We start from the raw sequence: 27,087 nt of genomic DNA on the forward strand, positions 1-27,087 counted from the left end.
GCATTTCTGTTTTGATCTTAACTTTGAGGGTTTTGAGGAATGTAAACTTAAACTTTTCTACTATTATAATAAATTGAACATTTTAATAATTTTTTCAGAAATAAAAGTAAAGTTTTGTAAAAAAAATAATGCTTTTAAAAAACTCCTTGCATGTTTGTTTATAGTTGTATTATCACCTGGATTTTCAATCCATCTGTGTTGTCAGTTGTGAGATCCTTCTCTATGGTACTTTGCTTATCACAGATCCATTTAGAGGCTTGGGGGACTCTGTGCGTGCTCCCGGCTGCACCCCTGAAGAGTCGCGTCAGAGGGCTGTCCGTTATGCGGACTAAACCTCATCTAACCAGTCCAGCCAAGGTCACTAAACAGATCCCCAAGCAGACGAACAACAACGGGCATTGGCTTGGGGAATCTGTGTACAGAGTCACTGCAGTGTACTATCTAAAACGCTCAGTTTTCAACGAAAATTTATGAGACCTGCAAAGAAACGGGAAAAGACAGGCTTTGAGAAGACCCAAATTTTGGACTTCAGCAGACAAAGACTTCAAAGCAATTATTATAAATATGTTCAAAGAACTAACGGGACGCGTGGTTAGAGGACTTAAAGAAGCTAGGATGACAGTGCCTCAGCAAGTATAAGATACCAGTAAAGAAAGGCGAGGAAGAAAAGGAACAAGTGGAAATTTTGGAGTTGAGAAGTAGTATAGCCTAAGTGAAAAGTTCACTAAACAGATGGAGTAGTAAGTTTGAGAAGTCAGAAGAAGAAATGAGTAAATTTAAGAGAAATCAGTAGGAATCATGCAATGTGAGGAACAGAACAAAGAAGGAGGAACAGTGAATGCGGCCCTAGGGACATGAGGGCATTAGTACGTGTACCAACACACAGGCACTAGGCGTCCCAGAAAGAGAGGAGAGATGGAAAGGAGCATTAAAAATATTCAAAGAAATCTTGGCAAATCCCAAATTTCATGGAAGGAAACATTACACATAACCAGACGTTCAACAGATTCCAAGTAGGATGATTGCAAAGAGACGCCACTCAGACCATAGTCAAAACGGTGAAGACAAAGACAGGACGTCTCGACAGCAGCAAGAGCCCACACAAGACACTTAGTAAACACATGCAGGGAGCCCCAGTGAGGTTGAGTTAACTTCTCACAAGAGACATGGGAGCCAGAAGGCGGAAGGATGGTGTATTCAAAGTGTCGAAAGAAAAAATTGTAACCCAAAGTCTCATACTCAGTGAAACTGTCTTACAAAAATGAAGGTGAAATAGGAGGTAAGTAAAAACCGAGAGACTGTGTTGCTAGCAGAGCTGCTTTACAAGGAAAACCAAAGGAGCTTCTTCAGGTTGAAAGCAGGTAATACCAGGCTGTCATTTGTACCGACACAAAAAAACCAATGAGCACCAGCAAAGATAATTATGTGTGTGATTACAAAAGAGCATAATAGCATGTTTCCCCCTCAGTGATTTTAAAAGCAATTGCATAAAGCAATAGGCATCCAGTTACATTGATGGGCCTATAACATCGAGAAATGTGATGACCTTGATAACAGTGCACAGAGGAAGTAGGTGAGAGCAAAGCTGTATTGGTGTAAAGGCTTAGCAATAACCAAATCATTGGAACCTTATTGAATCATGTGGAGACCAAAGCTGCCTTGTCATATACTTGCTTTTACAGAGAATATGGAAACATTTAAAGAGGGGAAAAAACATGGACTTTAGAGTCAGAAAATCTAGGTTGAACCCTTGCTTTGAGCACCTTTTAGCAGTTTGAACGTGGATAAGCCACTAGTGTCTCTGAGCCTCAGTTTCTTAATTTGTTACATGCTGTTAGTGGTGTACTGTCTGACCCACGTTCCTCATTCCCTCTCTCCTTTTGAAGTACCCTAGAACGTGGTACTGCACTGACAGAGCTGGCCAATTCCCAACTGCGAGACAATGTTCCCAGACGGATCCGTGCTGCTGCTGCTTCAAGGTCACCTCCAAAGCACCCTTCCCTGAATCGTGCCCGTGCATCTCCTGATTCTCATTCTCACAGGCCCCAAGGTGGGGCTGAATGTTTCTTTAAACTCCTCAGCTTTTCCTTGGCACATCTTTCATTGCACTTACACGCCGTTCTTCCTGAAGTGACTTGTTTTCTTGGGTTAACTTCTCTGTTAGGCTGGGGCTGCTGAAGGGAGGAGAATTCCTGTCTGTCATCTCTGTCCTGAGTAGACCCTAAATACAGGTGCGTTTCTGAAAGCATTCGATCAGCGCCAAGTTCCAGGGGGTCCTACAGTAACTGTTTATCCCTCTCACTCATAAAATACTTGTTTAACAAGCGCTGGCTCCAGCGTATTCCAGTTTTATCAAGAGTTCTTGCAAATCAGCTTGTCCTTGCACTTGGAAACAGGTAGGGAGGAGAAATGCTGTAGAGCCCGTAAAAATATGGATCACCTCAGAAAACACATAAACGGAAATATGCTAACGGTACAGTTCTTTTGAGTAATTCTCCCTTCCCCTCCCTCCTTTGCTATTTTGGTTTCCAAGTTTCTGTATTGAGCGCGTGTTGTTTTATGACTATAGAGATATTAGTGCTGATTTTTAAAAGAGGCTGCGAGCAGGATGTGCTTCCATTTAAAGCTTCTCTTTGCTGCCTGAACAAGTAAGGGCTATGCTACTTTTACAGCAATTTTCGTTTAAAGTCTGAAAAAAAAAAAAGTTTTACACTTGTCTCTGGGGGCATTTAGGACAACGAGGTGTGTAAGCTTGAGCTTTTCCTCTCTCCTGCTTTGCAGTTAAACTCAAGGATGCCCTAAGATGTGGCAATGGGATGGGGTGGGGAGTGACAGGAGGGTTAGGCTGGGGGCCCAGGGCAACTCATGTGCTGCCTCTCATTGGCCAGCAGGATCCAGGCCTTGGCCAATCACAGGGGGCCGGGTCGTCATGGTGATGGGCACGCTAACACAGCCTGCATGCAGGGAGGCCTGCTCACGCTCACTGAGACAGGAGGATGGCGCAGAACTTGTACGGTCCCCGAGTCAGGATGGGCAACTGGAACGAGGACGTCTACCTGGAGGAGGTGCGCAGGACGTGGCCAGGTGCCGCTCCCCAGGCTGCGCAGGGATTCCACCCCCACACCCATCTTGAGTGTGCCCGGCTTTGAGCCCCCCAAGCCTCCCTTCTCCCCCAGCACACACCCGAGTACCCCTACAATCCCACCCTCTCTGACCACTCCGGAATCTCATCTGCGGTCCTGCTGACCCAGGTCTGTGCCCTTCTGCCCTTTCCTCGGGCTCTTTGGCCTCTCCAGCTCGGTGCCTCAGCTCTCAAGAGGCCTCCCGCCTGTGTCTCCCCCTTAGTCTAGAGCCCCATTGAATTCCCTCTGTTCCTTCCAGACTTACAGCCCCAGAGTCTGTGGTCCAGGAGAGGAGGCCGAGGAGGCAGGCTCTAGATAGAAAAACTGCCCCCCATGTGCCCCACCCTGTCACACTACCCACTCAAGAAAAACTGCCCCCCATGTGCCCCACCCTGTCACACTACCCTCCTGAGTGTCCCGCAGTGTCCCTGTGACTGACCTTTTTCATTCACTGCCTTGAATTCTGTGGTGGTCTTGACAAGGCCCTGGTGGGAGGATTTGGTGGAGGGACTTTCAGTGTCAATGGTCATACACCAGGGGGACGTCAGTGGGGGACATGTGGCCTCCAAATGTTACTCATGATTGTGGCCAGCTGAAGTAGGGACGGGTGATGTTTCCTTTTGTTGCCTCTCTCATTTTTCTAAACATTCTACAATGAAATAAAATATTAAAGTAACGCTAAACAAATGTTTCCACCGTTCCCGTGATACTCACATTTCTTTTTCTGTTCTCAAATTTTGCTTTTCCGACTTGACATGCTTCTGACCTAAAAGCTACCAGTATCTGTATCATTCTGGACTGGTGTTGACCCTTTGGCTTACGTTCTTTTTGTCTTTCACCAGGAGCTCATGAAAGACTTCTTAGAGAAGAGAGATAAGGGACAGCTCCTCATACAGAGAAACAGGAGACTGAAAGAGAATCTTCTCAGACCGGTAATTTTTAATTCAAACACCATTTTCGAAATCCTGTCAAATTAAATGTGAGTATATGGTAAGCAAGCGAAAATTTCATAAATGAGTTAAAAGTTGGAAAATGCCAGTTTTTCTATTTAGGTATGAAAGCCATAATGTTTGAAATTCCCTAAGATTTCAGAAACATAAGAGAAGTTTGCTATCAATTATGTTTACCTGCATTTTCCAAATTGAAAAAAATGAGTAGGTTAATGCATGCGTTAGTAAAATGCCCCTTAGCTGGTGCTCAAGATATTTTCAGTGAACGTTGAATAAATTAATCATGGACTCGACCCATGTGATTTTTCATCAGTTTCATTTTATTTGGGATTATCAGGGCCTCCGATTTGGCACATTGGGAGCGGGCTGGTGGCAGGAAAAGCACGACGAGGCTTTGGGGAACTCCGAGTGACTCCTTCGTTGAAGTGGCTCCCCGACTGAGAAGGAAGGAGGTGCCCTGCAGTGGCACTGGCTGTTAGGAATCTCATGGTTTATTAGAAACGCTCCTATTTCAACTGTAGATGCAGCTTTCCATATCTGAGGATGGATACGTTCACAGCGGCGACAAAGTGATGCTTGTGAACCTGGACCACCCTGAGACAGAAGCTGGTCTGTTTCTCCGAGGGGACCTGAGCCTGTGTTTGACTCCAGATGAGATTAGAGCCTACCTGACTGACGAGTTTGAGGTGCCCTGTGGCCTGAGTGCAGCGCCAACCAAGATCCCGGTGGGCAGAAACACTTTTATCATTTTGAGGTAAAGATACTTTAATTTTCAGCTCATCTTCATCAGAAGTGTCTGTTTTCACTTGCAGCTTAAGGATGTCCGCGATTGGAGTAGAGGGCTGACTGGAGGCAAAGGTTCTATGAACATTACCTTGATTCTCATCTTGGTTTTTATCTTGGGAGTTATTGCCAGGGGACCTCCACTCTCCCTTTACCTTCAACATCAGGATAGTTAGTAAGTTGTGTTCAATTCAAAGGCATTGGATCCGGGCAAGTCAATTCATGTTCCGCCGGGAAGCCTAGCGGGTTTTCCTGATAACACGTCACAAGGCCCCGGCTCATTTGACTGCCTTCGCTGTTTCCAATGTCGCAGGGTTGTTTTTACACCAGCAGTACATAGTCGTTGAACGCAAGGTGGCATGGCGTGGGGATTTGCTCTCTCACAATTCATCGTCTGCTAGAAACATACTTGAGGAGATTTTGGAAACGAGCATTTAAATCCTTAGAGAACAGATACGTAATTATAATTGAAAATGCCACCTTTGCTTGGCTGTGACTGATTGTCACTAAGTTACGATAGCCAGTTTCTGTTACAGGAATACGGCCGGTCTTCTAAGTCCTTGCTTTAGATTTATGTTGAGTGCAGGTAATTTACATGAAGGCAACTTCTGTTTCCTGGAGGATTGAGAGGGAAGATTGTATGACATGTCTACATACGTGTTAGCCTGGTTCTCCCAAGAGAGGTCACCGCCCCAACCCAGGTTCTTAGCGCAGCATATGCTCCGTCCGCTCTAGGCTGACAAAGCGCCATGCTCTGTGCAGGGCGGCAGGGCATAGGCTGCTGGCCTGATGTGAAGTCGGGAAGAGCAGGCCTTGTGTTTAGGGACTTAATTCAGGTATGATACGTGAAGATTCAGTAGCAGGGAAGTGATAAACGTCTTGCACACACGCACAATAGAGCTGCAGAGTGGTTCAGACTCACAGAAGCCCACTGTACTTCTCTGTTGACAGTGCAGACGGAGAGGCCCCGGGCCAGGTCCTTAGATACGGGCAGAGCTTCCGCCTCGGGATGACAGAGGGATCTGAAGACAAGATGGTGAGTGGTCGGGTGACAGGTCTCCTTGGGGCTGGTCACTCGTTTCCATGCGGACTGATACGGCCACCTACTGAAGTAGGCAGAGGACCCTACAGGCACGTGCTCCAGCCATCTCGGCAGTATTAGGGTTCCGGCGCAGCTTGGCACAGGCCATTGGGGGCCATTTCTTTCCTTCTACCTTTGCAGATTTCAAAAACGCACCCTTAAAAGCTAAAGAGTAAGGGAGAAAAACCTTTTTTGTTTTTGCAATGCAGCCGGCAAAAAGCAAAAATTTATATCACCTCCACTTGTAAGTTAAATGATTGGATTATGTAACAATAATATGACATCTGTTTAATGTACCCAATGCTAGCAAGGTTTGTCATCTGGCAGCTTTTTTTTTCTCTTTTTTTTTTGACTTTTTATTGTCAACTTCTGTCTCATACGAGAGAAGGACAATATGAGCTGCTTAAGTTTCCACAAATCAGCTGCACCTTTGATCCTTACCTCTGCCTCTGAGGTGTCACAGAACCAGGTAAGTATGGGTTTGAATTCCAGCTGTGGTGCATACCTGTGGGGTGGGACCTTGGGTCATTTATTTAACCTTTTCGAGTCTTTCTCATCTATAAAATGGGGATTATTACACCTTCCTACATGCTTAAGCACTTCACATCTGTTAACTCATTTATCCCTCCAAACAAGTCTGTGAAATAGGGACTGTTTTACCCCTTCTTTTATTGCTGGGGAAACTGAGGCACAAGGAGCTTAAGTGATTTTGCTCCAAGTCACTCAGCTTCTAAGGGGCAGATCCGGTTCCATACAGCATTTTTCACTGAATCCAAGAGTCCGTTATTGTACGATGGGGCACTATTATTATAGATTTTGAAAAAGAAAAGTTAATGCTGGCAATTAAACTATGACACACCACAGATGGTGCGCTGCAGCCTGATTTAAAATGTAGAAATTAGAGGAAATACCAAACTGTTGAAAAAGCGAAGTAGATCATCATTGTCTTTCTTATCCAGAAATTAGCACAATAACATTTGGCTTTTTTTCTTTTATGAAGGGAGGGAGAACAGACTTCAAACACAGGGAAAATTACAAGTACTAGATTCAGATATAATTTCTTTCAATTTGTTTGTTTGTCTCTCGTTTTTCTTCTTTCTTCCTTTTCTTCTTCTCTTCTCTCCCGTGAATCACCCTTCTTTGCCTGATTGTCAGTTTGGGTTTACATATATGCTCTTCCATAGATCATAGAATTTCGTCGTGTTTGTTGCTAATACTTCCTCCCATTTGCTACTAGCTTTTAAATTGTAGTTGTTCTAATATGTTTTCGAGTAAAATCTATCACAGTTTTTCTTTGCAATCTCTTCCATTGCTCAGAGCCTGTTAAAGTCTGCTCCGAGGATATGATAGAAAGAAAAACTTGTACTAACTTCTACATGTCTAAAGTGTAACTCTTGCTTCAGTTTAGTCTTTAGTCCATTTGGGATTTATTTTGATAACGGGTTTTATGTAAACACCTGACTATCCCCCAAAGGACTGGTTAGTCGTATCTGTGTTATTTCTTGAATAGTTATTCCTTTCGTCACTGACACATGCTGCCCCATTAGCATACACTGGGTTATTGGATATACAACGTGCTTTTTCTGAAAGTCCTGCTTTGATCCTGTGAACTGGAGTTGTCCATTTTTATTCCAGGACTCTAGCTTTAGAATATCCTCTGACAGCAACTAGGGCTAGTTCCCTCTCATTGCACGTGTTTGTCTGAATTATATTAAGAATTAATCTTTCAGTTAAATGTAATAATGTTTTTCAAATCCCTCTGCCCCTGTGTTTAGGGGGAAAGTCAGTTGGTATTTTGATTGGCATTGTAAATGTTAAGTAATTCACATATTTCGTGACTTTATAATATTTATTTTTCTGAGATGTCTCTCCATTGATTCGATTAGTCTTTTGTATCTCTGTGTAAAGTTTTGTGGTTTCCTTCCCATGAATCTGACACCAGTCTCGTCAAAGCTGTCCCTTGCATCTTCTATTTTGGATGCTGTTGTAGGGAGGTCCTTATGACGGTTACCACAAAAATATAAGAAAACCATTGATTTCTGTATTCCTCTTTGGTGACATCACTTACTCGTACCAATGTGAATAGTTTTCAGTTGATTCTCTTAGGACTGGGAGGTAGGCAGTCATTCTGTGTTCACATGATGGCAGTTTTCTCTCTTCAAATTCTAATACTCTCATTTGTGTGCCTAGGTTTGATTTAGCTCACTCTTCCGAGCACTCACGACAAACCTAGGGACTGTGGTCTTCCTGATTTATCAGCCTGGCTCCTGATTTATGACGATTGTTCTCCTCATTGACAAGGCAGAGTTTGGGGTTGGACATAGATGTTTTTTGCCATTTGAAGTCCTGGTCTTCTGGTTGCTCGGAACGGCCCTGCCATTCTCCCCATAACCCAGGGACAAAGCCACAGGGCACCTTGGACCCATCTCTTTCCCAACCACATCCAGCTCCTCGCCAGGTCCCATGACTCCCTGCACCAAGTACTTTGGCCTGTCTGTCTTTCCTTCCCAAGGCTGTGCCTCCAACCAGGCCGCCACAGCTGTCCTGAGCCCCTGGGACAGCGTGTGCTGCCACGTCTGCCTCCTGCAGCTCTGGGCATCCCTGCTGGACAGCCACACCTTCCAGGGGCTTCCAGGGGCTTCCCAGCTTTACTCAGTCATCAGTCCTGCAAGTCAGGAAACTTCTTGGGGACAGTAACTCATTTCTGCCTTCCCCACAGCACCTTGTGGCATAGCTTTGCCTATGAAAACCTGTCAAAAATGACCTCCAGGTGCGGGGTGAAGGTGAACTGGTCAAGAGCTAATGAGGAACCAACATTTCGGACTTTTCAGCAGGATTTGGACTTCTTGGCAAAGGCACGGGCAGCCAGATAGCTGCCTAAATAAATTCCCAGTGTGGATGTCATTTCCAGAGGGGTGTAGCCCCCCCCCCGTGCCCCCGCAGGCTTAGAAAGGAATGTCAGCTGTGACCATGTTGGGTTTAAGAGCACTTCCCTTCCTGCAGCGAGCTTCATGCAACATTACTTATAATAAATAAAGTACCAATACGGGCTCGTGCCCTGAAAAGGAGGAGGAGGGGAGCGGGGCGGGAGCGCGAAGAGAGCGGGGTACGGAGTCTGCGTCCCAAGGAGGGAGCCGCAGTGGTGATGCAGGAGCCGAGTCGGCGTTTCTGAGGTGGAGAAGAGCTGAGCGTTCTCGTGCTACTGGTAGGAACAGGGTGTGGGGAACTGCTTTTGAACACGCTTGCCACCAGCCAGCTGACCGCTTCCTATTTCCCAGCTTTCCCAGTAGTGTAACGAAGTCCGTCTGCTTGCTGTCATTTTCAGTTATATTTATCAAGTGACCACAGGACCCTGCTGAGGTCGTCTAAGAGGTCGTGGCTCCAGGAAGTGTACCTGACGGATGAGGTCTCCTACCTGAACTGCTGGCAGGCTGCCTTCCCGGACCCCCAGCTCCGCCTGGAGTACGAAGGCTTCCCCGTCCCGGTGAGCCCTGGGCCCTGCCGCTGGCGAGCGCGGATGGTTTGCTCCTGTCTGTAGCACAGACAGTGTACTCCAGGCCTCACGTGGCAGAGGTGCTGCTCTTCCTGTGGCAGCAGCCTGCATCGGGGGTTCTCAGCTGCAGTTTTATAAACACACGAGGCCCAGGCCCTGCCCCTGAGATCTGGCTGAGAAACCTGGCCCGAGACGATAAGCATGATGGCACTGCTTCCTTCCCGGCCTCTGCAAAGCCCTGGTTTCTGAAGAGACAGCAAATTGTGGGGAAGTGAAGGAGACAGAGGGACAGCCACGCAGGGGCCGCGGTGACGACGTGGGGCAGCACATTCCTGTTGTCACCGCTGAACGTTTTCTAAGGACGTTGGGCCCTGTGGAACGGGAACCCAGGTGCCACCCTGATGAGGGCAGGTGGGCACAGAGCTGTTGCTTCCCGTCACGAGGCGTCCGGCAGATGGGGGGTGAGGAGCTGGTAGAAGTTGTGGGGACAGTGGGAAGGATTTCAAGGCTGGGCCAGCTGTGGGGGCTCTGCAGGAAGGGACCCTGGTGACACGCACACTGAACCTGCCCAGCACAGTGCGTGTCCCCCGAGCTCCGCAGTGGGCCTAGCTCACAAGGTCCTGCCGGCAGGGACCATGTACTCATGGGCCACAGTGACGCATGCTGGCCTCTGCCAAGCCTCGCTCTCCGTGGAACGGCTTCGTATTTCCACAGTGTGAACTCTCGGTGTCTGTTTCCTTACCTGTCAGGTGGAGGTGAGCATACCTGCCTCGTGAGGCTTTGCGAGGACTAGGTGGGTCATACACTTTAGTGCTTATTGGAAAAGTGGCCGGCTCTCGCCACGTGCCCAGATTGTTCTGTTGTCCTTGGGTTGTTAGGGAGCAGTGGTGCAGGCACAGGGGTTCTTTGCTCCATAGCCTGAGGCAGGTCCCTGAGCCTCGCTCAGACCCGGGCACACCTGCAGAATGAGAACCCAACACCTACCTGTGCGAGCTCCCCGTGCTCCAGCCAGAGGCCCCGCCAGCACCTGGGGGCAGCCCGTGCCTCATTACTTGGAGAGCGCACACCCTGGGGGACACTGGGGCACCTCAGGAGGAAGGTGTCAGAAAGGAAGTATTAGAGACTCGGCTCTGGTGGGGCGATTTTAGGGAGGGACCCAGGAAGCAGGCTTCGCTCTGGATCACGCGTGGTCAGGAAGTGATCGGGTGCCATCTAATCTGCAGAGAGCCCGGCTGACCGGTCCCTGGTGAAGCAGCAGCCGTCGCTCACATTAGCCGGGAGAGGCGGGCGCTGGCTGCTGTGGCTCCTGTATTGTGTGTGCAGACGTGACGGCAGAGGGTCTTGTTTTTGTCCTGGCTGCCATGGCGAGTCATGCACAGCGGCCTGTGCCATGGCTTTCCGTGAGACCGAGTACATTCCACGGGAGAACAGCAGGGCAGCTTGGCTCTGAGGGCCGGGCCGGCTCTCCACGTCAGGGGCTGCTTCTCTCTTCCTCACACAGCCCCTGTGTTACATGGGTCAGGATCTTGAAATAATATGTATTTTTTCCTGATTATAAACATCACATATATTTACTTATGGAAATTCAGAAAAACAACAAATAGCTTAAAAGTTACCACTCGTTCCACCCTCCAGAGGAAGCCACTGTTGTTTATCATTTGTTTTTCTATGCATGTTTTTTCATTTAGTTTTATTAAATTTTTTAATTTTTTTTTTACCCTCATTGTTTCCCCTTAAATTTCCATTGACTATGTCTCATGTCAAAGATCATCTCCAATATGATTAAATGACGGCTTAATGTGTTATCGTGTGTCTGCATCAATGTGTTTAATCAGCCCGTTATGGTTTGGCTTCTAGGGGTGTGTGTGTGTGTGTGTGTGTGTGTGTGTGTGTGTGTGTGTGTGTATTTTTAAACTAAATTTAAATGAATATACAGTATACTTACAAGTTTTTGCTCTTAGGAATTGGAGGCCTTAACTCATAATGCAAAGAACACACTTTCTTTATCTTTAAAGGCAAATGCAAGAGTTCTCATCAGCCACTGCCACACGGGTCGGGGGCTGGCGGTCCACCGGCATCTCTTCTTAAGGTACGAAGTGCCACGCGGGGGAGCCCCGTTTGCAGAGGGTGGCAGCACACACAGCCCTTTGATGCTGGAGCGTCGATGGTGGGAAACATCCTGCAGTGACCGAGCCCCTTCGATCAGACACGTGCTTGGCCCCAAGAGGGTTTTCGTCAGAATGGGGTCCTCCCACCGTCCTCGCCCTTCACACAGGATGAAAATCCCGACACACGTGCTGTGGGTTAGAGACCCCCCTCCCGAGGGCTCCACAGAGCAGTCCGCCCGGTGAGGTGCTCCTGAGGTGAACGAGCAGCTTGCTGAGGGCTGTCGCTCTGTTCCCAGTCGGTGTCCATTGTTTTCCTCCGCAGGACCTGCTTTGGGAAGGAAGCAGAGGTCGCTGCTCATACACACCTGGACTCCCACCGAGTGGAGCGGCCCCGGAACCACTGGGTACTGGTGACTGGCAGTCCCAGGAAGGGCTCGCCCACCATGCTGGACCTGCCCAAACCGCCTGCGGAGGACACCTGCGCCCTGGAGCAGGTGGCTCACCTGGGGGCCCAGTGACACTCCAGGTGCGCCCCCACTCAGAGTGGCTTCTCACGAAATCTCCAGTTGTCTTTTTAAGGAAGACATAGAGCCCTCTGAACCCAATATTGAAACAAAGGCTATGAGAAGATTATTGAATTAGTGGTTGGGGGCGGGGGTGGTTAGGACACAGAAAACTAGCCAAGGGGAATAGCTCAGAAATTCTGGGAGCTCAGCTTCCTGTTTGGATCCTGTGTAGGGACACATGTCACCTTTTAAAGCTGTCTCTGTTAATAAAGCTGTTGGACCACACCGAGTGTTTGGCACCACCCTTTGTCCCCGCTGACTACAACTGAGTCAGAAATCACCAGTGTGTAGCTGGGAGCCGTGGCCTTACCTTGGAGTTCAACATTTCCCCCTTGTTTTTTTTTTGTTGTTAGTCGTTTGTTTGTTTCTACCTCTGGCTTAGGAGAGCCCGGACCTCTACCTGACCAGTCACACATTATTTTGTAATGATTTTTGAACTGCAGAATCTCTTTATCACTACCTTATCTTTGGAACTGACACACTAGTTGTGGCAGCGCCGTGGTCAGAAAGTTTCTGGCAAAATACACATCTCCTTCCGTGTATTTGCCCATCTGTCCCTTCTTTGCCGGGAACCTATGATGGGTAAGGTGCCCTGATGGGCTGAAGAGACCCAGCCCGCAGGGGAAGGTGAGCTCTCAGGCTGGTGTGTATGTAAATGTCCTGAGAGGCAGGAAGGAAGTCAGAGGTAATGTAAATGCATTTTAAATAGATGTAGCTTCTAGCAGGTCCGGGCGACCCTCCTCAAGGAGGCAGCCGTGTGCCATCACGGCTGCTGGGGTGAGGGCGCTGCTTCCCGGGCTTGGCTGGGCGTTGGATTCACCTGGACGACGTTGGCAATGACTGATGGATGGGGAAGGCCTTCCTCAGTGGGTCTCACCGTGGCTTGCAGAAGGTAAGTGATGGGCTCAAGGTCACACAGCTCGGAAATAGCCCCACTGGGCGGGACCAGTCGACCTTGTATATCTTCCAAACCACCTCGGCCCTGCTATGCTTTCTGGGTCCAGCTTGTTCCCTGTCGCTGGGGACTGTCGTGTGCGTTGCAGGCTGTGTGGCGGCACCTCTGGCCTCTGCCCACCAGGTGCCAGTAGAGCACCTCTGCTTGTGACAACCTGAAATGTCTCGACTTCGCTGAGTGTCTGTGTCCTGGGGGGAAATGTGCCCTCTGAGCACTTCAGCCCTAGGCCTGCTGGATCTTCCCCACAGGGGCTGTAGTGGCTTTTCTCCCATTTACGTTCATTTTTCCTGTAGAGGATAGAATTTGTGCCTTCCAAGGTGGGTTCCAGGTAATACTGATACGTAATCAGCTTTTAGCTCTGGCCCAGCCTGGTGGGAACCTCGGATTTTGTACAGATTGGCCCTGGGGGACAAGGCAGCGTGTGGACCTGTGCACACACCTGTGCCGGGGGAGCACAGCCCCTTAGCAGTGACCGCCAGTGTGGGGACAGGATGGCCCACTCAGGTATGGAGGGAAGAGGGAAGCTTAGCTCTCCTGTCTGTATCATTATTTTAAGCTTTAAAATACATTCATGTGTGTTTTCCACTGTTCAAAACGCTCGTTTCAGTGTACATAAGAGTTTAATATGCGTGAGATGTATAGACATAAGCATTTGTAAGTGTCTGTGTGTGTAGCTAACGCTCAGAACTTACTGGGCAGGCGTCCAGTGACAGACTGGAGGCCACTGTGTGCTGTGGGTGGGGTGGTTACAGACGATGCCACTGAGTCCCTGTTGCTGCATGGACACGGGCTCCCCCAGCCCTGAGGTTCACTGTTGGTCAGTTGAGCAAATGTTTACCGATCAGTTCCCGTGGCTGCTTCTCTTGCTAGGGTGGTGGGGACAGTGAGAGGAGCAGAGACCCTGCGGCTGGGGAGGGAAGAGACCAGCAGTGTGATTGCTCACGGGGCCTCCCAGGAGTGCCGTGGGAGAACAGGAGAGTACGCACGCACAGACGCGCATGCACGGGGACAGGACGGGGAGGCTGTCCGGAGATGACACTGACACTCCAAGCCAAGGAGGCCCTGAGTGTGGCATGTGGAGCAGTGGGGAGAGGCAGGGACTCAGCAAGGGTGGGTCCCCGGCAGGCGCTGCCCTGGGGCTAAATACAGGGGTGTCTCCGTCCTGGTTAGAAGGCAGCCACTGCCCCTTGTTCATGGGGCGCCCTTTGCAACTGTGGCACCTCCCTGGAGGGACCTCTGGCCTTCCCTACAACCCAGCAACTAAAGAGTTAATGCCTCTCCCCCTCCCCCCAGAACCTTGCCCAGCACTGTCGCCAAAGCTAGTTCTGTTTGGTGGGTTCCCAGTGATACTCAGAAAAAACTGCAGCTTGTTAACCATTTGGAATATCACTGCTGGCTGTGTGTATCAAGTTACTGAATTTGAATTTTATCTTGCAGGTGATGGTCAGCCTTTGAAAGAGTTTGAGGAGGAAAGTGGCATGGTTTTGCTTTGGAAAGATTGTCATGGAAGCAGCAGGGAGGCTGAGGGGTCTTGGGGAGAGTGATGAGGCTTTGCACTGAGGCTGTGTCAGGAGGTGTGGAGAGGAAGGGATGGACTAGAGAGTGGTGGGGGAGGCGGGAGGGTGTGAGGGAGAGCGGGAAGGAGGGAGGGAGAGAGGGAGGGGGAGGGAGGAAGAGCAGGAGGGAAGGGGAGGGGGGCAGGGATGGAGGCAGGGAACCTGGCATAGGGACAGCCTGCCTAAATCGCTGGCTTAATTCCTACGGAGAGACTACGTGGTAAGGGAGGCAATGGGTTAATATAGAGAAAACGCCAACAGTGAAAGCGAAGACCTAGTAGAAAAATAAAACCAAAGACTTGAACTGATAATTATAAAAGAAAGGATTCACGTTTCTGATGAGCATTTCAAAGCCCATTCAAAGGAAGACAGTGAGATGCCCTTTTTTCCTTTCTCTGACCGCAGGCAGTGACAGAACCATAGTGTCTGTCACATTGGCCTCACCTGCTTGTGTTACAGGGGGGAACTCGGCCCAGATGAGAGAAGGGACACACCCGTCACAGGAGATAGAGGCAGGGCCCATGGCGCCACGCCGGGTGACAGGGACTGCATCACAGCTGTGCCTAGGAGAGCGGACGTGAAGGGTGAGGCTCAGAGGCCTGAGGTCTCCCGGAAGCCCCCAGGTTCTCCTGCAGAGTCGGCCCTGCTCTGGTCTGGTGTGGCCACAAGAGGTCACTGTGAAAAACCCGAATCAGTCCTTGCTTCGCAGTTTGGCCCAGCTGTGGAACTTAATTTCAAAACACTAGGGAGTTTCCAGTTTTCAAAACGTGCATTTTAAGAGGGGAAAATCTATAAAATGCTGTGGTCAGGGTATCAGTTCATTTTTTTCCTTGTAAAAGAAAGTGCATTAGGCAAAAGTAAGAGCTGCTTTAACAGCGTTCCGAGGGGCGTGCCAAGGGGAGTTCAGGTTAGAATCCAGCCCCTCTGGGACTCTGTAGCCCTTCCATCTGGAGTCTGGCGTTCTCCCCAGGAAACTGTACTCTAACCCCGGCCTGAGCACCCTGGGCCCCGAAGCCGCCCCCAGTGAGGGCAGCGTGATGTCCGAGCGGCCGCTTTCCAGCCTTGCTCAAGTCGGTCGCCTCACCAAGCCTCAGTTTTCTCTAAGGGGTTACTGGCTTCCTCTTGGAGTTGTTAGAAGATGGACTGAAATGACAAAATGTGTTAGACAGAAGCAGGAGGGGACAACGGTCCTAGTCCCGGCCATGGGGTCAGACCGGTCACTTCCTAGCTGTGTGAACGCAGAAGTCGCTGTGCCTCTTGGAGCCCCCATTTCCTCAGGTTGAAAAGCCAGTTAGGAGATGACCCAAGTCCTGGGCTGGCTGTGCAGGTGGAGGCTGTGTCCGCTGAGCCGGCGGCCACGTGCCTGTCCTGTCGCAGGAATGCCGTCAGGCGTGGGCATGTGCGTGTCCGAGTGCTGCCTGGCACTGCTGTGTTCTGTGTCTCCGTCTCCTTCACGTGCCTGTGAGCTGCGTGTCTGTGTGAAATCACGGCCACCTCTGCCCCTCAGGGTTTATACTACTAAGTGTACCTGTCTTCTCCCTCTTACGGGTGAGGGCGCTGGCCCAGCATTGCAGCCGGAACCCGCACGCCCTCTGTCACAGCACTTGTCGCTCTGCTCGCTTCTCTGTCTGTGGGGCGTGACTGTCAGCTCCCGTGGGCGGGGACACACGTGGAGCAGCGTCCCCGTGTTAGAGCGTCACCCGCCTGGCCTTCCCTATGGAGTGCTTGCTCGTGCCAGTCGCTCACTGTTCCAAGCACGTTTTCATGTACTAACCAGTTGAATCCTCACGTCTGACCTGTGAGACGGGTCCCGTGATTCTCTGAATTTGGCAGGAGGGGAAACTGAGACAGGAAGAGGAACTTCCCGAGTGTGGACCCGCTCAGCCGGGCAGCCAGGAGACCTGGGTCCGGGGCTGGAGCCCGTGGCCGCCCAGTGGTGCTGTCTGCACGGCAGAGGTTTTCCGAGCATCTTGCTGGATTGGATGGAATTGGAAGACGGCAAGCGAGGGACGCTGCAGTGCATGATGGGAGTGACCCTAGGTGTGCATGCAGTTCTACGTCACAGCTGTGGCTGTGCCATCCCGGGGGGCAGGAGCCCAGCCTCAGGGCACAGCTGGATGAGCAGAGGGAGGCGCCGGGGGAGCCCTCAGCTCAGGAGCTGTGCGGTCCTGGGCAGCAGCGAGCAGGACTGGGAGCTGCCACGTGCCCACGCAGGGCCACAGGCTGCCTCACACACTCGGACACTCCGTCGCCTGCCACACTCCGCAAGCCCGGCGGACAGACGGGTGGACGGACAGAGTGTGGGGCTCGTCCGAGGTACCAGCTCTGGACAAGCGGAAGGTCTGGAGCCCTGTGCGAGCAGATGTGGGGACACGTCGTCTCAGTGGACAGAGCACAGACATGCCCCCGTGTGTCCAGGAGGGGGCGTGGGCCGCGGTTAGCCACCAGGCCCCAGGCCTTCCCTTCCTGATAGCCAGATCCCTGCAGCTCCCCAGGCCGCCCAGCTGTGGGCTCTGCCTGAGGAGCCGAGTGTAACAGGTGGACCCACCCGGCTGCACCCTGCAATCCTGGCACCGTGTGCTCTGTGCTCTAACACACCGCTCACAAGTGCAAGTCACACTTGGACACCCTCCACCCTCCTCCCTGACGAGTGGAGATGGTGACTGCCATGGCCGTCCCCAGCAGCTGGGCAGAGGCCCCACCCTTCGTCTCTCCCGCACTGTCTCTGTGCCGTGTTATTGTTGGCTGATGGGAACCGGCTGAGCGTGTGCCAAACATCTGCTCACGTCTCCTGGACGTGCTCCCACACAGACGGGCAGGAAGCAGCACCACCCTTGAACTGAAGTGCCAGGGCCTGTGAGTTGCCATCCCAGGACGCTGCCTGGCTCGCCGGGGGGACTGCTGGCATCGCTGGGCTGGGACCTGGCCTCGGGGGGCTGGGAGCTGGGGGAGTCTCTTGGTTCTACGTCCTCTCCTCTTCATGGAAGGAACATTACAGAGGCCATGCTGGGGATGGAAGGAAGGGGACACAGTAGAGTGCCCTCTGTGCCGGGGAGGAAGAGGCTCTGCTGCTGGGATGGGCGCGGGAAGGAGGTGTCCCGTCTGGGCCCCCGGGAAATAGACCTGAGACAAAGATTGAGCGCAGTTTATTTGACGTGACGTGAAACAGGAGAGGAAGGCCTTGTAAAAGGCGCTTTGTCAAGCAAGTGGTGTTGGGACAACCGGGATCCGCCCACTGAGAACCCGAAGGGCAGGATGAGTGTCAGTCTCCTCACCTGTGGGCTGGGCACGCGGGGACATCTCGTCTTCACCTCCCATCTGCTCAAAGGACACCAGCTCCCTGGCTTTTCTGGCCTGTCGCATGGAGTGGGCGGGGTGAAAGCCCTCAGGTGAGGGTCCCAGGTGATTGCAGCCACACAGGGGACATGAGCAGGACACAGTCCCGGCTGCAAGGACAAAGGAAGGTCAAAGACGAGGGCTGTAGGCCAGCCTCTCCTCTCCTCCCCCCGTCAGCTGCTCACCTCTTTGCTCTCTGCCCTCTCCTGCCCAGACATGGCATTTGGGACGTGGGAGAGCCTTCTTAGGTGTGCGTGGCAGTACCCGGCGCACCTGGACCGGTGGCTGTGAGGGGTGGCCAGCTCCCCCGCAGACGTGCCGTGGACACTGACGACGGGGGTCTGGCCAGAGCGAGAGTGCCCTGTCTGTGCTTCGGGCTGCTCGGGACGTCCTCATCCTTCCCAGCTGAGGGATCGTCACCTGGTCCTCCGGGCGCTGGCGCTGGCCCTGGCTTGCTGCCTTCGGGTATGGGCCACATCCCTGCAGCTCTCCGGCCAAACTCTCAGCTCTCTTCTGCTTGTCCTGTCCCACAGACTGGGACTTCCGGGTCACGGGCACAGCAAAGGAAGGGGACTCACAGCCCGTTCCCTGGATCCTGCTGGCCTGAGGGCATCGGGATGGCATTGCCCTCGGGCTGTGCAGGTGCTGAGCTCCCGATGGGTGGACCTGGCAGGTGAGTCGGGCCCGAGTTGGGCTAAAGTTTTGTTCTCAACTTCCCTAAGTCATCAGGGTCAGATGCCACACCCGTCCCTTCTCGCGCCGAACGCGCCTCCTGTCCATTACCCTGTGGGACCTCAGGTGGGGGCTCCACTTCCTCTGCTTCTCAGGGCGCCCTCTCCCTCTAGGGCAGCACCTTATACCGCAGTGTCCCTCGTAGGCCAGAGGCATTTTCTCTGTATTATGGAATGAACTGAGAAATTCAGTATCCAGACCTGCTTGCCAAGCAAGGGAAGAATGTGGGGGAACCAAATGGGCAGTGCCTTCCTTGTAACACATGTAACTCGTAAGACTGCAGGGGGGCGGGACGCCCCCCAATCCTGTGGGATATGCCAGAAGCTGAAGGGCCTGCTTCTCCTTCCTACTCACTTGTCTGTTTGCCTTGCCTCCCGTCTCCAGGCAGCACAGGATGGATGCAGACATGGAGGAGAAAAAGCACATTAACAGAAAGTATTGCTATCCCGTCCAAACGGTGTGGGGCAGGCAGACTGCACCCCGTAAAGGCCAACCCAATCGAAGGAAGGGCCTGTGCTCTAGTGTAGAGTCTCAAAAGATTCTGGAAAGGCCCGTACAGAGAACCTACGTTTCCAAGGATAAAGTCAGTTGAACTGAATTGCCTGTTGACGTAAGTATTTGTAGTTTTTTTCTGATTGCAAAGTAAATACATACTTAATTTGAAAAATTCAGGAAAATGAAATACCGTTCATTTTCAGTGTGTTTCCTTGACATGTATACTACATGCTCTAGGACGCCGCCAGGCTCCTGGCAGACTTTATGTGAGGGACGACTTGCTGGGTTAAACCACTGAATTTTGGGGTAGTTGGTGACCATAGGGTACCCTCGCTTGTTCTGACTAATTTGGAAATTGGTGGTAGACGTACAATACTGCTGCGATGAAAGCATAAACTTTGTGGCACTGGCTTACTGGTTAGGCTACTGGCAGAGAGGGAACCGAGTCCGAAACTGGAGACCGCGGTCAGCGCCAGCTACGCGCTGGGGAAACATCTACAAGACGAGTCGCCTGTGATGACTCGGACGTCACGTTGGCTCCTTGTGGCTCCAGGGGAAGAGGTTGGGAACAGAACGTTGGTGGTGCGTGCTGGTCGGCACCGTGTGTGGGTAACAAGCTGTTTACAGGGAAGAGATGAGCACAGAGAAGGCTGACTAGTGTCCAAGAGGAATAAGAGGGACGGGAGACAGTGCAGAAATGAAAGCAGGAAAACCGGCTGCCTGTAGAACGCATCATCAGAAATGGGATTAAGAGAGACTCTGAGGTGCCAACGGCAAATGTCGGAGTCCGGTGTGGCGCCCACTTGGGATGAAGGCAAAAATGAAATGACAGGTGTGGCTCTAATACCTACTGCTAAGTGTTCTAGCAGCTATAACGTCTCAAGGCCTGCGGTGCTGAGGGAAAGGCTTAGGGGCAGGGACTAGAGCGAGAGAGCAGATCTGGGAACCAAGTCCTGAAAGAACAGTGGGTGTGGCTCCTGGAAGACGAGACTGACTACTGAGTTTGAGAGTCATGCTGCTGAAAAGCAAAAAAAAAGAAAAAGAAAGAAGAAGAAAAGATCCTACAAAAGCGTGTGATTATTTGAGGTCTTTCACCCTGTGAAGACCCTGAGATCCCAGCCGTACAGGGAGCAGACAGACTGAGAAAGCAGCCCCCAAGGAGGACGTATTCTCCAAAGCCCACTTCAGATGTGGCCCAGGAGACCGCCTTCTGAAATGTGTCCTCGGAGAGCCGTCAGCAAGGCGCCCTCCCGAGAGCAGAATGAGGGCTAATCAGGGAGCATCCTCCAGGGATTTCAGTTCCTGTGGGCCAGACAACTGGGTGTCCCCCATTTCCCTCCCCTCTGAATGCAGTGCTGTGGCTGTGCTGCTGGCCGTACAGCGCCCGCGGTGCACAGAGGGCCGCTGACTGGGACTTTCACATCAGCAGTTGGCGGGCTCCTGCCCACTGGCCGGGTCCCGCGCGCTGCCTGTTTTTGTAAATAAGGTCTGATTGGAACACAGCCAGGCCCGTCCGTGCACACACTGGGACGGCTCGGGGGGCTCCATGGCCGAGTTGAGTGATTGCAATAGAGACCTTACGGCCTGCAAGCTGAACATGTTCACCTTCCGAAAAAGCTTGCTGGTGCCTGCTCTTGGAAGAGTCCTCTGGACCCAGAGAAGCACATGCTGACTGCATGTGAGCTGCGAGTGGCCGGGGCTGTGAGGCTTCTCCCCTGGAGACACAGGAGGAGGCCGCCCGGATCCGCGGCACCTACTGGGAGCTGCTGCCTTGCGCGGTGGCCGGACTCGCACCATCAGACTCTGAGTGAGAAATGAGCTTCTGTTGGGTTAAAATTCCGAGATGTGGGGATACAGTGTTGTTACTGCAGCTGAAACTGCTATTCTGGCGGATGTACTAAACGTCCCATCTATGTCATGATTTAAATAGAGTTTATGCTTATACGCAATTGGCTTTCAGTTATACAGTTTTATATTTGTAGTATTAATAGCCTCCCACACCATGTAAGATGGGCTTTGAAAACTGCCTTCAATAACTGCCTGATGTTTCTTGGATTGTTTCACTGATGATGCACAGTGCTTGGCAGGTGCAGTGAGAAAGCCGACTTCCTTCACTGGGTGTGGAAGCGTAACTTAGTGCAGCTTTTCTGAAATGCCATTTAACAGCAGGGTTATCCCCTTTGATGCAGTAATTCTATTTCTGGAAACTTATCCTCAGGAAAGAGAGAGAGATGTGGGCCAACATTTACGGACAGAGATTTTCATTTCAGCTTTCTTTATAACATCAGAATCAGAGATCGTCTGAATGTCCAACAGTAACCAAATAGTTACATAAGTGGCAGTTCTGTCCAGGCGTCGCTATTTGTTGCTGTGTCTTGCTCAGTATCAGATGCCAGCAGCTTGAGACACAGGACGTGGGTCTGATCTACTAACGGGCAAACTGGCCGTCTCCGCCTTCCCCACGGCACCCATCACGCCGAGCTGACGGCCGGCGCTGTGCATGGGGCTGGCCGGCGCTTCTCTCCTTTTCATCTCCGTGGCAACTCACGACTTCTGGCTGCAGAGTCTTCAGATGGGCTCTCGGACATCAAACAGCTACAGCCCAACATTTGGTTACATAAATTCCAAGTGAATCATGAACACGTGGATTATATTTTCGTTCAGATGCACAGGGAATTCAATTTATGGGGAAAGGGCTCGGGGCTGCACAAATTAGCACTAGGTTTCGGAAACTGGTTGAATTGCCAACCAGGTCCTCAGTTAGGTCCCTCTGCTCCCCCCCCCCCCCCGCCAAATTCCCTCCTTAGCACCCTAGAAACGACAGCTGTTTGATTCCAGGGGGTGCTGAAAGCTAGTCTTCCTCCAAGCAAGATGGGGAGCCAAACGAGTTCAGCAGAGGTTCCTGGGGTTTATTGGTTTTGTCGCAAAGCCAGTAAAGACTAAACAGAATGCAAAACGGACCCTCCCTTCCCCTTGGCTTCTGTGTTGGAACTTCCTTAATTTTTATCTTTCTTTAGTGTGTTCTCTGCCCTGATGTCGGCTATCTCCTCCATTGTTTGTCCCTTAAATGTTGGGATTTCCTGAGGCTTCGTCCTGAGCCCACAGTTCTTACTGTACTTTCTAGGTTATTTTCCATCTGAACTCTTGGCTTCCACTCGTTTCTATACGCCGATGACACTCTGGTTTCTGTGCCCAGCCCAGATCTCTCTCGACCTCCAGTTTCTCCATCCCATGCCCCCCAGGCACCTCTCCTGTCTGGGGCCCACAGATGTTCCGGAGTCTCTTTGTCCAGACCGCATTCCTCTCCCGCCTCCTCCTTGCAGCCATTCTCTCTGCTTCTCTGGTTTAGGCACTGGAAGTCCCAGTCATGCACTCACCAGTTCCATGACTTAATTAGTTCAGAAGACTTTGAGTTTTTGCCATATGCCAGGCGCTGAATTAGCTAAGCGGACACAGAGGAATGAGACCTAGGTCCTGCCCTCAGTGTCCTCACAACCTAGTGGGGTAGATGGACATACAAACAAGTCATGATAGGACACTAGGAAGCACAGCATGAGAAATATGCAGAGGATGTCACTTAGTGCGGGAAAGGGGCACGGGTCACCCTGGAGGCCGGGGCACTCGAAGGAAACGGGATTTAGAAAGGTGCTGCCTGAGCTGAGAAGGAGAGGACGCGTTAGGTCAGAAGTGGGGCAGGAGGTGAGCAGCAGCGGGTGCAAGCAGCAGGGCTTCTGAGGCAGGGGAGGCTGCGGGGTGTACGGGGAGTGGGGGGGCACATAATGGAGGTCTTACATCCCTGTTCAGAGGTTTGCATTTTATCAGATCATTTATGTGGAATCTCAGAGTGGGGTTAAGTAGCAAGTGGAACGATCTGATTTCTGTGGCCATAGGAGAGGATGCCTTTGAGGAGAGGAAGACAGAGGGAGGTAGAGAAGTTAGGAGAGCCACTGAGTGCTCGTCACCAAACTGGACCCACACTGACTGGATGTAAGAAGAGCGGGACTCGCTCGGCCCCTAAGTGGTGGGCTCCCTCCGTGTCCCCCAGTTCAAAGGAGAGCAAAGACATGTCACCCCAGGGCTTACCATGGGACTTTATGTTGGTTCCAGTACCCAGGTCCGCCCTGTGCCCCTCACCACCTTCAGGGTGCCCATTGCGTACTGGGCCCTCGCCAGGGCTGCTGCGGAGCCACTGTGCTTCCTGTTCCCTGTGCTGCAAAAGTCCTGGCTGAGCCTCCATGGTCAGTTAGCCGGCCACATGGCCACATGTCGATTTCTTCCTGCCTTTTTGTCTAGGTTGGAGGAGATCACCAAGCTTCAGTGGAGGCATTCTGCGTGTGATGCTGACCGCGGCCCACCTTGATTAAGAGAGGTAATGAATGTGAAGTGATTAGTACAGTGCCCGGCACACGTAAAGACTCAGGAAGTGGTAACCATCATCACCACCGTCACCACCATCATCACCACCATCACCACCTTCAGCACCATCACTGTCACCATCACCATCATCACCACCAGCACAACCATCACCGTCACCATCACCACCATCACCACCTTCAGCATCATCACCATCACCATCATCACCACCACCACCACCATCACCGTCACCACCATCATCACCACCATCACCACCTTCAGCACCATCACTGTCACCATCACCATCATCACCACCAGCACAACCATCACCGTCACCATCACCACCATCACCACCTTCAGCATCATCACCATCACCATCGCCGTCATCACCACCATCACCGTCACCATCACCATCATCACCACCTTCATCACCATCACCACCATCACCGTCACATCACCTTCATCACCACCTTCATCACCACCATCACCGACACCATCACCATCATCATTACCTTCATCACCATCACCACCGTCACCGTCACCATCACCATCATCATCACCATCATCACCGTCACCGTCACCATCATCATCACCATCATCACCACCATCACCATCACCGTCACCGTCACTATCATCATCATCATCACCTTCATCACCACCATCACCGTCACCATCACCATCATCACCACCATCACCGTCACCATCACCATCATCACCACCATCACCGTCACCATCACCATCATCACCACCTTCATCACCACCATCACCGACACCATCACCATCATCATCACCATCATCACCACCATCACCTTCCACGTTATCCTCATCACTGCTGTTCATCACAGTTACATACACTCTCTCCATCTCCCACGTCCAGCCCGGTCTGGAGGACCATACACCATCATGTGAAACTCGTTCAGGACAGCCGGCAGCTGGTGTCTTCATGCGAAGGGTCTGCTCCCAGAGCAGAGTAAGCAGGCCTCATCTCCATAGAGAAAGAAGACAAGCTGTTGTGCAGGGAGTGAATCCAGAGGCCCTGTAGTCTGGGGGTCCCTGGGTTCAGTCCACCCGTGGTCAGTCTTGAGTTGGGGAGAGGTTGGAGGAAAGGAGTAGGGCTGGGACCCCGGGGGCAGGGCTGCTGACTAGGGAGCAGGAGCGGGGGCTGGCTCTGAAGTAGCCTCCTGCGTGCTGGCACCACTGCGGTGTGTCTGTACACCAAGAGCCAGCTTGGCCCAGGCCTGCAGGGACAGAGGGTGGTACCAGAGGGCACGTGCGCGAGTCCCCTGTGCTGGTGCCCCGCAGCGTGGTGCCCAGGAAGCCCTCTTGCTGGCACTGACTTCCTGATGCCAGATGCTATCGTGTCTTCCCTGCGGCCTGTGCTTGCTTTCTGGGACTCATACGTATGCAGTCAACTTAGAATTGTGCAATTTTGTGCATCGGCCATGGGTAAATAATGAGCAATGTGTGTGCGTGTGTGTGTATACACACATAATGTGAAACGTACACACACACATACGTAAGCAAAACTTTTGCAGTAAAGCAAGACAAAGCTTCCAGAATAAAGCCCTTATACCTTTGGGTCTGAAGAAAATGTCTTATGATAAATTCAAAACGAGGTATTTGTGGATGTGCTTTCAAAAGTACCAAGTGCATGAAAGATGGACAAAGCAAGTCCTATCTCTCCCTGCGATTTCCTGGGATGTCTCCCTGCCTGGACTCTCCCATGGACAAAGGAGACTGAGCAGGGCAGCTCTGGGCTTCCCGTACTCATCTCCCTGGGCACAGACGGCTCACCAAGGGCTGGGCTTCTGGCGGCAGATGCGTGGCTGGCCTGGGTGGCCGCTAGCACTCGGCAGTGCTGTGCTCCTTTGCCCTTGAGCAGGTCATTGCTCCTTCTGGGACTTAGCGTCCCCGTGTGTGATGTGGAGCTTGCTGTGGGCCAGGGCTTTCCAGATGCGCTCAGCAGAGCACTGGGGGCCCAGGCAGCAGACGCGTCACCCTGCTTCAACCACGACTTCATATCGCTCTGTTTTAGGTCTTGATGTTCCAGGTGACATGTCTGAGGAAAGGGATGTGGTCCTGTTGAAAGCTTGCAGACCTCGTTGATTGGCGCCTCCCTGAGCCCTAAGTGCTGACTTTCCTGGTTCCACAACGATGCCCACCCAAGGCCTGGAGTGAGCACCAGAGGTCACCACCTTCCCACCTGGGGACATGTGGGTAGGTCCTTTTCACTGACACATTTATCCATTGAGTTCTTGATTGAGAAACTGGTGGGCATCTGTCTGGTCTTTCCATAAAAACATTGGGTGTCTCACCTCCATTATTTCTTAGTTCTGTGGTCCAGGAAAGTCCCTCAACCTCTCTGGGCCTCCACTTGCACATCTGTGAAATGGGCACATAGATAGGATCACATGGTGACACAGGATAGGGTAGTTCTTTCTAATGTGTGCGGACATTGAGTATTGAATGCCTTTGTTAGGTGGTTCATCGGTAAGCAGGTGTTGTGGTTTCCAACACTAGCACAGATGACCTGACGAATCTCAGGACTTTTTCCTGGGATTTAGGATTACAAAATCTAGGTTAGAGAACCAGTCTGTGCTTTGCCCTTATTTGAATGTTGTAGGAGGTTCAGTTTGTCCTTAAAATAAATGTTCAAAAATTATAAAGCATTTTGAACACCATACATTGGCACAATAGGCTGTCTCTGTAATTTTCTGAGTGTTAAAGTAAATTTTAGAGGCAGTGGACATGTAGAAATGAGTGGGTTGATTGAACAAGGAAATTGATTTTTAGCTGCGTTTACCATCGTGGGGAATGTAGGCATTCAGGCTAATGATTACTCGTTAGGCAGGAAAAGAGTCTACGGGCTCTCGCTGAGCCACCCAGCCTCCCTCGAGGTCACTATCTTGCGAGCTGTCACATGTCCCTCCATGCAGTGTGGCAGCTCCATCTGTGAGAATGTGGGAAGGGGCCAAGTTCAAGAGACAGCGCTGACCTGCCACCATCCATTGAGCAGGCCACGTGCTGAGCCGTCAGGGCCTGAGGCGGAAGGGAGAGCGAGCCTCAGAGGTTTGTGACCTTGGGGTGATGCTCGCAGGCCACGGCTCAGCCCTTTCTGAAGGGTTACATGTGATGTGACAGCATCAGCAGGGAGCTCGGCCCGGGAGAGGGAAACGGGAGGAAGTGGGCTGTGGGAAGTGCCGCCGGGGCTGCTGTGGGCCTGGCCCCAGGGACCAGCAAGACCCATGGTGGGAGCCGGACTGGGGGAGCTGGACTTGGTCCCCGCTGTCCACCAGGGAAGGAGGCTGTGCTGGAACCTGGGGGGGCGGCAGCTGTGGTTCGGAAGAATGGAGCAGGGCAGGCTGCATACCCAGTTTCCATGTAGAGAGCGCCACATGGGACGGAATGTATGGTCAGGGGCAGGCGCCAGGGCCGCTCGGCAGAACCGGGAGCGGGAATGGCCGGCCGGGCCACCCCATGGGAAGGGGGAGGAAGACTCAGGGCTCGGCGCAGGCACACTGACCCTGCATCCGCAGCAGACGGGTCATTGTGGGCTC

General features: G+C 51.8%; 2 protein-coding genes across 15 annotated transcripts in view; both read left to right on the forward strand.

Annotated features, from left to right (window-relative positions):
* Nucleotides 1–12,438, forward strand: part of CFAP161 (cilia and flagella associated protein 161) — a 55,144-nt gene extending 42,706 nt beyond the window's left edge. The window contains exons 2-10 of one of the 11 annotated variants that reach the window (XM_088789395.1): nucleotides 1,887–2,050; nucleotides 2,165–2,231; nucleotides 2,889–3,084; nucleotides 3,965–4,054; nucleotides 4,594–4,826; nucleotides 5,807–5,891; nucleotides 9,262–9,420; nucleotides 11,445–11,518; nucleotides 11,860–12,438. In XM_088789395.1, coding sequence (XP_088645521.1) covers nucleotides 2,959–3,084; nucleotides 3,965–4,054; nucleotides 4,594–4,826; nucleotides 5,807–5,891; nucleotides 9,262–9,420; nucleotides 11,445–11,518; nucleotides 11,860–12,055 — 963 coding nt within the window. In that variant the 5' untranslated portion in view covers nucleotides 1,887–2,050; nucleotides 2,165–2,231; nucleotides 2,889–2,958 and the 3' untranslated portion in view covers nucleotides 12,056–12,438. The remainder of the gene's footprint in view (nucleotides 1–1,886; nucleotides 2,051–2,164; nucleotides 2,232–2,888; nucleotides 3,085–3,964; nucleotides 4,055–4,593; nucleotides 4,827–5,806; nucleotides 5,892–9,261; nucleotides 9,421–11,444; nucleotides 11,519–11,859) is intronic. The other 10 variants (XM_088789393.1, XM_088789399.1, XM_088789397.1 and 7 more) reach the window with 10 other exon arrangements.
* Nucleotides 12,439–14,800: 2,362 nt separating this feature from the next.
* IL16 (interleukin 16) overlaps nucleotides 14,801–27,087 on the forward strand; it is an 88,132-nt gene continuing 75,845 nt past the window's right edge. For 3 of the 4 annotated variants that reach the window (XM_019743499.3, XM_019743500.3, XM_019743503.3), the window contains exons 1-4: nucleotides 14,801–18,623; nucleotides 19,067–19,292; nucleotides 23,471–23,546; nucleotides 25,566–25,747. The gene's annotated coding sequence lies outside the window, so the exon portion shown is untranslated. The remainder of the gene's footprint in view (nucleotides 18,624–19,066; nucleotides 19,293–23,470; nucleotides 23,547–25,565; nucleotides 25,748–27,087) is intronic. The other variant, XM_074317683.2, reaches the window with a different exon arrangement.

The sequence above is a fragment of the Rhinolophus sinicus genome, chromosome 13, assembly GCF_057876585.1.
Source record: "Rhinolophus sinicus isolate RSI-liver-muscle chromosome 13, RSI-T2T, whole genome shotgun sequence".
Lineage (NCBI taxonomy): Eukaryota > Metazoa > Chordata > Mammalia > Chiroptera > Rhinolophidae > Rhinolophus > Rhinolophus sinicus.